An 11,593-nucleotide genomic window follows, 5' to 3' on the forward strand; every position below is an offset into this window, starting at 1 on the left:
ATCTATTTATTATTTAAAGTATATATTATTGTCTGGAAAGAAATAATATGAAATATTTATTTTCCTCTTTTTTGATAATTCTTAAAATATGTATATATTGAAACTAAAATAAAAGTAAAAGTATTTATATTAAGAAAATATTGTTATTCTCTTTTTTTTTTTTTTTTTTTTTTTAATTGATAATATATGCAAAAATGATAGGTAATTGTTTTCTTGTTTAAAAAGCCAAGTTTTTAAGTTACATATGAAAAAAAAAGATACCTATAAATATAATGTAATTATAAATTAAATAGAAATAAAAAAAGTTTTAATGAAAATACCTTAATTTTTTATTAAATAAAAACTTTAAATATTATAAAAAAAAAAAATAAATAAGGTACTTGGGTTTATTATAAATTATATAGAATGAATTTATTTCATAAATAAATTTTTAGGTAGAATAAATCGTAAATTACTAAATATGTATTTTTATATCTTAATATATCAAAGTATTTATATTATTATGTAAAAGAAAAAAATTAAAATAATATTGAAAAATTTAATTATAATTGAAAATTCAATATAAATGAAATAAAAAAAAAAAAAGAAAAGAAAAAAAAGCATATATATAAGGCATATTAAAATTCATATAAGAAAAAAATTTATCTCTCTGATTTTATTACAAATAATTGTCATATCATAGAATAAATAAATATATATTAGATTGCTTTCTATGTTAAAAATTTTTTTTTTTTTTACATATAAAGATTTTAATTAATTTTCATTACTTTTTTTAAATTTAAGACTTTTGTATTTATATTAGATATTTATATAATTATATGTATTGTGATACACAAAATTGTAAATAACTATTTTAAAATATATATGAAAAAATTTTCTATAGCTGTTTATTAACATAGTGTGTTATAAAATTATTAAATTATAAATCTGAAAATTTTTTTTATAGGATCATTTTCAATTTATTCAGTTATAAATGTATAATTTTTATCTAATCAGCAAATGTATGTTTTTATTTAATTATTTATTACTTTATTATTTTTTTTTATTATATTATTTTAGTTTTGTTCCTCTTTACGTTCCTCTGGAGATAATTTAATGAGATCATCAATTCTTAAAATGGTAATTGTTGCTTCTGTTGCAAATCTGATAGACTTAATTTTACTAATCATAGCTTCTAATACTCCATTTTTCAAATTATTAGCTACTTTTCCATTAACTAAATCTAATCCATACCATTTATAATCTTTTGAATCTTCTGTATTCATTACTTGAGATTTTGTATGATATGCACGCAGCTTACAAACTAAATCAATAGAATCATATGAAGCATTTAAAGCTAAAATTTTGGGTATTACTAATAAGGATTCAGCAAATTCTGCAATAGCTAGTTGCTCCCTTGAGCCTAATGTTTTAGCAAAGTCTTCGAGATAAACTGATAAAGCAACTTCAACACAACCCCCACCTACTACTACATAATTACTTTCTAATGCTCTACTAACTGAACATAAGGAATCATGAATAGATCTTTTCATTTCATCTAAAACAAAGTCATTAGCTCCTCTTAATAATATTGTGTTACATTTGGATGTTTTACATCCTTTAAAAAACATGAGATCCCAATCACCAACTTTTTCTTCATATACCTCATCGCAGTATCCTAAAGAAGAAGCTTCAAATTTTTCTGTACCATCAATAGAAGATAATGTCAAACGTATTTGACCATTTGTTAATTTTGCTATTCTTCTTAAATCGTCCTTGTTTACTCTTCTAACTGCTATAGCTCCAGCTTCTACGAAATATTTCAGTGGCATGTCATCTATACCTTGAGTAGTTAATATAACATTTGCACCTGATTCTAATATTTTATTAACTCTTTCCTTTGTTATATCTTTTTCTCTTTGTCTTATCTTTTCTAATTCTGTTGGATCATTTATATTTACCTGAACTCCTAAATGTAATCTATATTGTTTCAATGGAAAATCAAGAAATGCAATTTTGGCATTTTTAATAGCAGATGGCATTGATTGTGATGCTCTACCACTCATAATTGCATATCCATCAATTAACTTTGAATCTAATGAGCTCAAGCCATGCACTTTTATAACATTAACTGATGAAACTGGATATTTTACTTTACCTGCTTCATTAATAATTTTCACAGATTGTATAGCATTAGCTACCATTTTGGCAAAATATTCTGATTCATAACTAATAAATTTAGAAGATAAGGTAGTTTTTGCTATATTTATAATTACATCTTTTCCTAAGTTATTTACTTTTTCACTTAATTTCTCCTTTATATACTTAACTGATTCTTTCATTGCTAATTTATAACCACATATGACAGTTGTTGGGTGAATATCCATTTTAATTAATTCATTTCCTCTCCTTAATAATTCAGAAGCTAACAAAACTACTGAAGTAGTTCCATCTCCAACTTCTTGATCTTGTAATTCAGATAAATTCACTAAAATTTTAGCGGCAGGATGTTGAACTTCTAATTGTTTTAATATTGTTGCACCATCATTTGTTATTGTAACATCTCCTATATTATCCACTAACATTTTATCTAATCCTTGTGGACCCAAACTAGATTTCAATATATTTGACAATGCTTGAACGGCAGTAACTATAAAAAAAAAATATATATACATACATTGTAAAAAGTATATTAAATACAAAAGGTGTTACATAAAATATAATTAGTAAAACCTTCTACTAAAGTCATATAATATCAAGCATATATAATGAAATATTACAAGAAAATTATAAAATTTTTAATACATATATAACAATAATAAAAAATTATTTTTTATTTTTTTTTTTTTATTACCATTTGCTGTTCTTACATCTTGGCCACTTTCTCTATTTCCATATATACTTAAAGACATTTTTACTTTACTACTTTTATTTCTTTATTATTATATATATTTTCTCAATATATTAGCTTAAATTTCTTTATTTTTTTTTTTATTAATAACTGTATGTAATATAACTTATACACTTTTATTCATATATTACTAGTATATATTCTTTTTTTAATTTTTGTAATATATGCTTATATATTTTTAAAAATTTACCCTTATTTTTATGTTTTATGTATCCTTATATATTATATGTGTTTTTATTTATTTTTAATAGCCTGGTTTTATTAAATATTTTTATATAAAATCAAAAATATAAAAAAATTGTTATTTATTTATTTTTTTTTATATATCTAAACGAAAAATAAATATAAATTTAGTGTAATAATACTTTTATGTTTTTTTCTTAGGATGTTTTTATATTTTTTTAATATTAATATAAATAAGTAAAAATACATATATAATTTTCATATATTTTTTTTTTTTTTTTTTTGTATATTACTATATTTAAATAAAAAACAATATCTACATAAAAGCAAAGTTTTCTCTTTTTTTTTTTAATTTTTTTATTTGTTGTTTCATTTTGCAGTGCATTTGAAGAAATTCATTTGACATGAATAAGATTTTTAAGTGATTATATTTTCCATTAAAAATATAAAATTATTTTTTTATACCTTATTCTTTTATTCTTATATTTTTTTGAAAATTTCTTTTAACGCATATATTATCCAATGAACATGTTAAGTATGAAAATAGATATTCATCATATATATTTACAAGAGAGTTGAAATTTTTGTTCCTTTTTATTTTCAAACTAGTTTTAATAGTAATAAATATAAACAAAATGCTTATTTTTTTTTATAAATTTGCTATTATTATTTTAAAATTAATTTAAATTTTAAAAGATTTCTTAAAAGTACGTATATTATAAAATGTTTGACAATTTTAACTGTATATATAATAATTCATGTGTGAAGTCAAGCATATATATATATATATATCTTTTTTCTTAAACCTTGTTTTATAAAAGCAAATTTTATAGTAAGCTTAATTTTTTATTTGTTTCTAAATTTTTTTGTAAAATAAGATCATATATATTTTTATAATAAAAATATATATATAAATCTTTTAATTTTATATATATGAAAAATTAATATTATTTAATAAATATTGTAGAACTTGAAAATATTAAAAGATTATTGGAAGACTTTTAATTTTTCATATATAAATTTTCAAAAAAAATAAAAACAAGTTCCTTAAAACATTTTAAAAATTAAAATGATATCTTATTAAAAGAAGCTTCTAATATATTAAATTAGAAATATACTTAAATTATTTTTTTTATGTTATCTTTTTCAAACTTTTATAAATATATTAACACAATTAAGATTAAAACAAAAATAAAGAAAAATACATGTAACCTTTGTATATAAAAATAAATAATTGTAAAATGATACTGAAGTAGTATTTTTTATAATTTTTATAATTATTATTTATATATAATTTTATAATTATTCGAAAAAGATATGTACTATAAATTTATATATATGAAAATATAAACGTCTATTTTTTTTTTTAAATATCAAGAATGAATCATTATATATGTGTATCTTTGTCTTTATTATTTTTTTTTTATTATAAAGTTTTTAAATATTTTATTTTCTTATATTACAAATAATAGAGAAACTGTTCTTATTACAATTTAAATCACCTTTCGAAAATAGTTAAATTTTTAAATACATTGACTTATATATATTTCCTTTTTTCTTTAGTTCAAAAAAAAAAAAAAATATATATATTCAAAAAATTTCATACATAAAAAAGGAGAAAAAATAGCTAGTTTCATTGTCTTTTTTTTTTGTAAAATTTGAAAGTAACGTAAAATTTATAAATACGAAAAATTCAGACATATGAAATTTGTTAGTTCATAGAAGATTATTAAAAAATTAAAGTGTTATTTTATTCTTTTAAATATAGTTAATTTACTTTTTTTTTTTTGTAACAAATATATATAAATAATTTAAAATATTTATTATAGTTTTAATAGGAATTTTAAGAAATATAAAAAATATAAAAAAAAAAATTTTGAATCATTCTTTAATTTTTTATTTTTTAATAATAATAAAGGAAAATGAAATAAAAGTGAAAATCATTTAAATATGTAAGAAGGAAGAAAAAAAAAATAAAAAAAAAAAAAAAATGAAATAAATTGAAGTATCGCTTAACATTAAAATTTATTTAATTTTTTTTGTTTATTAAAAAAAACATCCAATTTAATTTTATAATACTTTAAAAGTCATTTTATAACAAAAAATTTAATACTATTTTTTTAGAGAATATACACATAAACTTAAAAGTTTTATATAAAACTGATATATATATCTAATAAAAGGAAAATAAAAATAAAGTATAAAATTAAAAATGAATAAAAAAGTGAAATCAATACATATTTTTAGATTTATTTAAAAAAAAAAATTAATAAATAAACAAAGGATATATAAATCTTGAAAATAAAAAGATTATAATAAAGTGATGATATTTATCACAAAATTTAAAAAATGTATAGAAGTAAATAAATATATTAACAAATAAATATATATATTTATCTTTGAAGCAAAAAAAAAAAAAAATAAAAATAAAAATAAAAATACTTATATATATATATGTGCTTATTTTAAGAAAATAATTGTATATTTATTTTTTCATAAAATAAATTAAAAAATGGATATGAATTTTGGTTTTTGTGATGATACTTTTTTTGAGCAAGGAAATAAATCAACAGACAAAGAAGAAATAGAAGAAATAAAAAAAAATGAGTCATTTGAAGCAATTACAAAAAATAAAGAAACAGAAGAAGAAAAAGTATTACCAAAAGAATTATGTGTACCTGTTACTATTAAATTATTATTAAATAAAATGAAGAACAGTGAAGAATTTAAAATTCACGATTTTCAAATTAGTGGTATTATTGTATTTGGAAAGGTATGTAAAGTTAAAGAATTAGCTAGCGCAATTATTTTTGAAATTTGTGATTACACAGGTAATATTGAAGCAAAATATAATAAAGATGCGAAAAATGAAAAAGTTCAAAATCATATTGAAAATATAAAGGTAAATGATCATATCAAAGTAGTTGGTGTTGTTTATTCACCTGAAACAAAAAGTGAATTTGTACAAATTAGCATTTCATATGTAAACAAAGTAGATGACTGGCTTTCTTATTTTTCATATTTCACATCTGATGTAATTTATTGTTACTTAAAACTTTTAAAGTTAAAAAATATTTACGCTCCTAATGGAATTAATAACGAAGAAAAACCATGGTCACATATAACATTAGATTCTTACTATAATCATTTAGATGATACTGATACTGATATTATTAAATATTTACACACAAAAGATGAAAAATATGCAAATCAACAAGACATATTTAATAATCTTCAAAAATATCACTCAGAAATTAATATAAAAAAATCATTAACAAAACTTATTGAACAATACGATTTAGCACAGTATGAAGATATTATAAGTATACCATAAAGTGATAATAATAAAAGAAAGAAAAAAAGAAAAAAAAAAAAGTTATGTAATATATAAGTGAAAATTGATACATACAAAAATTAAGAAAAAATATAAATATTAAGCTGTAAAAATAATTTTAAAATATTATTATATTTTCTTATTGAGAAGTAAATATTTGTCTGTTATTTTATTTTATTTTATTTTATTTTATTTTATTTTTCTTTCTCATTTTTTTTCTTAAGTCTTTTTCATAAAAATTATTTTATTTTTTATTTGAAACAGTAATTTTAAATAATATTAAATAAATTTATTTTATTTTTATACTTTTTTTTTATTCGTATATTTTAATGTAAAATTAAATTAGTTTTTCATAAAATTTAAATTTTTAAATGTGCGTTTTTTTTTTTTTTTTTTTTTTTTTTTTTTTTTTAATAAAATTGTATATTTTCTTATTTATTGTTTCTAAAGAAACTAAATTAAAAAATTTTTAGATCAAATAATTTTGACAAATTAAAGAATTACATTTTAAAAGTATGTATGAACGTGTATGAAAATGTATTAAAATACAAAGAATTAAAAAATAATTTTATACAAATTATACATATATTTGGTTATATATTTTAAATTATATTTTATAATTTAAAAAACCATTATAATTAAGCAAATAAAATATTGTAAATATTATTCATGATAATTATCTATGGTAATTTTTTTTTTTTTTTCTGATACTATAGTTTGATAGAAAAAGTAACTTACCCCCGTAAAAACAATTGCTATACTAATAACAAAGTAAATAGAAAAATATCTATCATTATCTGTGATAAATGGAAAATTAAAAAAATATAAAACTAATAAAGTGATAGGGGTAGATGATTTTAAAATTAAGAAGCACTCTGCAGAAGAATAACTACTATAAAAGGAAGAGACACTTAAATTAAATAATGAATTTACGATTATATAAAGAGCATAAACAGCAAATGCATATTTACAACTTTGATTATTTTCAATTACATATCCTGAAAAACATTTAAGACTATCCTTTATGTATAATAAATATGATGTATTTTTATTTTTATTAAATAGCAATTGAAAATATATAATTAATGGTAGTAAAATAATTTGTATAAACGAAATATTAAATGACAGTAATATAACACTTATTTTACCATCCTTATTATTACATTTCATATCTCTTTTTATATTTTCTTTATAAGGAAGATTATTTTCTGTTTCTTTATCCTTTGTATTATTTGTATATTTTAATGAATGAGATTTATGGAAATTATCATTATCAAAATAATTAAACTCATCATTTATATCTGTTGATAACTTTCCTGTCTTTTTATTATTATTTTTTGGGTTTAATTTATTTGAATATTTAACTTGACTCACTTTTTTATTTATAAAAAAAATATTTTCAATATTATTAGAAGAATGATTATATTCTTTATTTATTTCTATGTCTTTATCTAACAAACACTTATTTTTGATTGTTTCTCTTTTATTATAAAAACTGCCATTTGTTAATTTCTTTTTTTCCAATTTTTTTTTGCTTATTTTTTTATCTCCATGATTTTGCATTAGTGAAAAATTTTTATTATTCATACTATTAAAATAATTTGTTTGAGATCCAAAATTTGACACAGAATAAGAATTGTCTATTCTCATACATTCCTTTTTTTTAGTATCCTTGATTATTTGTTGTTTTTTTATATATTCTGAAAAAAATATTTCTCTTAATATTCCACCAAAGGAAGTTAAAAAAATAGATAAAATGCAAAAAAGAATAGATATGGTTAAACCAAAGGGGGCTATACATACGGGTTCATTACAAAGATGAAAATTATTAAAATGATTAAAATCATGTATATAATTTAAATTTATAAAAAAATTTGAATTCATATAATAATTAACAAAATTCTGTTTTAATGTATCTATAGTTTCTTTATATATAAATGGCACATAGAAAAAAAGGAAACCTGTTAGGACAATTATAACAGAAATTACGTGATGGATATTATATTTCCTTTTTAAAACTATGTAAGATAATATAATTGAGAAAATAAAATTTAACTGATTTAATAATAACAATATTGTTAATGGAATAGCTAGCTGTGACACAAAATATAAAGTATTAGAAATAATATCAAGTAAAGCTATAATGATAACATACTTATATGCTCCCATATCTGCCCATTTGCCTTTTATAGTGGTCAAATTTTTATGTTCTTTATATTTATTATCATTATTATTCTCTTTTGCTACTTGAACTCTTTTTTTTTGAAAAACATTTTTTATTTCATTTAGGTTATTTTTTTTTTTATAAAATTTATAATTTCCTATAATTTCTTTTAACTCTTGTTCATTCAATGAATATATTTCTTCTTCTGAGATTTCTTCATTAATAGTATTATATTCTCTAGATTTTTTTAAGAATGTTTTTTCATGGTTATTATCATTCAAAAATATTTCATTTATATCTTTATTTAAAAATAATTGGTTTCTCTTGGAACTATCATTTGAAGAATTATTGTTATAACTATTATATAGATTGTAATTTTCTTTGCTTAAAAGGTTTTCACTATTATTGAATGAATTGTTATAATTCACGTTATTTGTATCTTCTAACAATGGTTCATATATTTTTTTTTTATGAATATAATAAAATTTCAAAATTTTTTTTTTTTTTTTTGCGTTTTCTGATTTTATATCAACTGCAAAATTATTCCCCAAATTTCCCCTTGTTTCATTATCTTTATTTTTTGATTTAAAAAAATTATTTATACATGGATAAATATAACACCAGTGTTTCTTTCTTATATATCTTGATTTACTATAAATAATGCATAAAATAAAATAAATTGTTATATATGCGATAGCATTATATGAAGCAGTTAAACTATCAAAATTTTTGAGAACTCTATTTCTCATTCTACCACAAATATTATTACTAACCCCCAAAAAAACAACTAAACATCCATTACATAGTATCAAAAAAAATTTTTTTTTTTTGCTAGTATTTAATGAATTATTTAAAATACTTTTTTCATCTGAATTTTTTTCTAATTTATCATAATTATTAAAAAAATCATTGTCTATATATATATTATTTAAATCATTCTTATATTTTAAATTATCATTTCTTTCATTTGTGCTATTAAAGATTTTAATTTTTTTATTTTTATTCATAAAGTTATTATTCATATTACTTAAAAAAAAATTTTCATTTTCTTTTATGCATGATTTTTTATTGTCCTTTTCTTTTTTTTTTTCTTTTTTTTTTATTTCCTCTATGTATCTTTCGCTAAATATTTCTTTCAACAATTTATATTTATCTCTTTTTTTTTTTTTTAAAAAATTTTCATTACATGATATTTTTTCATAGCTTGTAAATTTTAATATATCATTATTATGCTCATTTTTTTTTTTATTTTCTCCGCTTAAATTTTCTTTTTTTTCATGCTCAATTTTTTCCTTTTCGTATCCAATTTTTTTTTCATCAAAGTCCAAATTTTTTTTTTCCTCAATACATTCCTTTTCTTTAACATTATTTTTTTTTTGTCCATTGATAATACTTTTTATTTCATGTATACATTTCTTTTCTTCTGTGTATATATTTTTTTCTTGCACTTTCTTTTTCTCCACTTCAGCATTTTGCTTATTTTTTATATTTTCTCCTTTTTCATTTAAATTTTCCTTTATTTTTTGACTATTTTCACTATCTTCTTTTGACAAATTTTTTGTTTCTTCATATTTCTCTTCATTTATAATAACTTTTAAAAAACTTATGTTATCTTCTCTATTTGAATTACATATATCATTTTCAACATTTGCAACTTCACAACCTTCAACTAGTTCTACATTTTTTGGAAAATCTACATTCATTTTATTCTCTATCTTTAAAATTAAGAAAGTTTTTTTTTTTTTTTCGTAAAAAGTAACAAATTAAAATATATTTTTTATGAACAAATTGATTTTTATAAAATTTTTCGTGATTGATCTTATTTTGATCAAAAAAAATTAAACTAATCCTTTTTAAAAATATGGTGATTAACTATTGCACATTATAAAATCTTTATTTATTTTTGTATTAAAAAAAAATAACATTAAAAGATAATATAAAAACATAATGTAATTACTGAAAGAATTCACTATATTTATTTAGAAAAAAAAAAAAAAAAAAAAGGAATATATAAAAAAGGAAAATAAATAAAACCACTTGTGTTGTAAAAAAGAAATATGTTAAAAAAATGATTTTAATTTTTTCCTTCTTGTTTTCTTTTTTAATAAAATAAAAATTATTTTAAAGTATATGTAACTTATAATATGTTTTATAATAAAGTATTTATATTAAAAAAATTATAAGATGTCATAAATAATTAAATGCCACTCATCTGTATACATTAAGTATACGTATGCATACATATATATTTTTTTTTTTTTTATACAAAATTAGATGCTAATAATTGTTAATGAAAATAAATTTAACCAGATAAATTAAAAAATATACGTATTCAAACAAATATATATTATAAATGCACTGAGGAGATTAAGGTTTAGTTTTTCATCGGAGAATTTTCTTTGAAGTAAAAAAAAAAAAAGCTATTACTATAATGTATATATATATATATATTTTATTATTTGTAATATCTTTTAACAATTAAATGCTAAGATATATTTTTTTTTAATGATTAAAAAAAAAAAAAAAAAAAAACACACACACCATTGAAAAATTATGATTAATGAACAAGAAAAACAAAAATTCATTAATCTAATAATAGCATATTTTTTGTAATGAAGTTTTATTGTAAGTATAATTTTTAAGAGAGAAAAAAAAAGGGAATAGTCAAAAATCCTACATTAATTATCATAGATCTAATATCATTATTTTCTTTATTTCCATTAAAAAAAAAAGTATATCTATATATCTATCTATATATTTATATAATGTTCTTTCTAAATACATCATGATAGTTAATCTACATGGTAACAATTTTTTATAACATGAAATTTATACAATCTTAGTTATTCATTAATTTTATTTCTTTGTTATTATATTTACACACTATTTTATTATATATTTTGAAGTATAAAATCAATATTATTTTAATTAAAACAAAAAAGTAAATTTTAATGATCTATAGTGTAATAATATATTATCTATATTAAAATAGTTATATATAAATTTTAATCAAATTTCTTTT

At 18.1% G+C, this 11,593-nt stretch overlaps 3 protein-coding genes across 3 annotated transcripts; 1 reads left to right on the forward strand and 2 right to left on the reverse strand.

The window, feature by feature from the left end:
• Window positions 1-1,055: 1,055 nt before the first annotated feature.
• TCP1 (T-complex protein 1 subunit alpha, putative) lies at window positions 1,056-2,891 on the reverse strand (the record flags this gene model as incomplete). The annotated part of the gene is made up of 2 exons (XM_028672647.1): window positions 1,056-2,629; window positions 2,834-2,891. The coding sequence occupies 2 exons, from the start codon at window positions 2,889-2,891 to the stop codon at window positions 1,056-1,058; spliced, it is 1,632 nt and encodes a 543-aa protein (XP_028529178.1).
• Window positions 2,892-5,585: 2,694 nt separating this feature from the next.
• On the forward strand, window positions 5,586-6,407 carry PGAL8A_00359800 (nucleic acid binding protein, putative; the record flags this gene model as incomplete). Its single annotated transcript, XM_028672648.1, has 1 exon — window positions 5,586-6,407. The coding sequence occupies one exon, from the start codon at window positions 5,586-5,588 to the stop codon at window positions 6,405-6,407; it is 822 nt and encodes a 273-aa protein (XP_028529179.1).
• A 663-nt stretch (window positions 6,408-7,070) lies between these two features.
• Window positions 7,071-10,274, reverse strand: PGAL8A_00359900 (conserved Plasmodium protein, unknown function; the record flags this gene model as incomplete). The annotated part of the gene is made up of 1 exon (XM_028672649.1): window positions 7,071-10,274. The coding sequence occupies one exon, from the start codon at window positions 10,272-10,274 to the stop codon at window positions 7,071-7,073; it is 3,204 nt and encodes a 1,067-aa protein (XP_028529180.1).
• Window positions 10,275-11,593: the final 1,319 nt, after the last annotated feature.

The sequence above is a fragment of the Plasmodium gallinaceum genome (assembly GCF_900005855.1).
Source record: "Plasmodium gallinaceum strain 8A genome assembly, contig: PGAL8A_v1_98, whole genome shotgun sequence".
In the NCBI taxonomy this organism is placed as follows: domain Eukaryota; phylum Apicomplexa; class Aconoidasida; order Haemosporida; family Plasmodiidae; genus Plasmodium; species Plasmodium gallinaceum.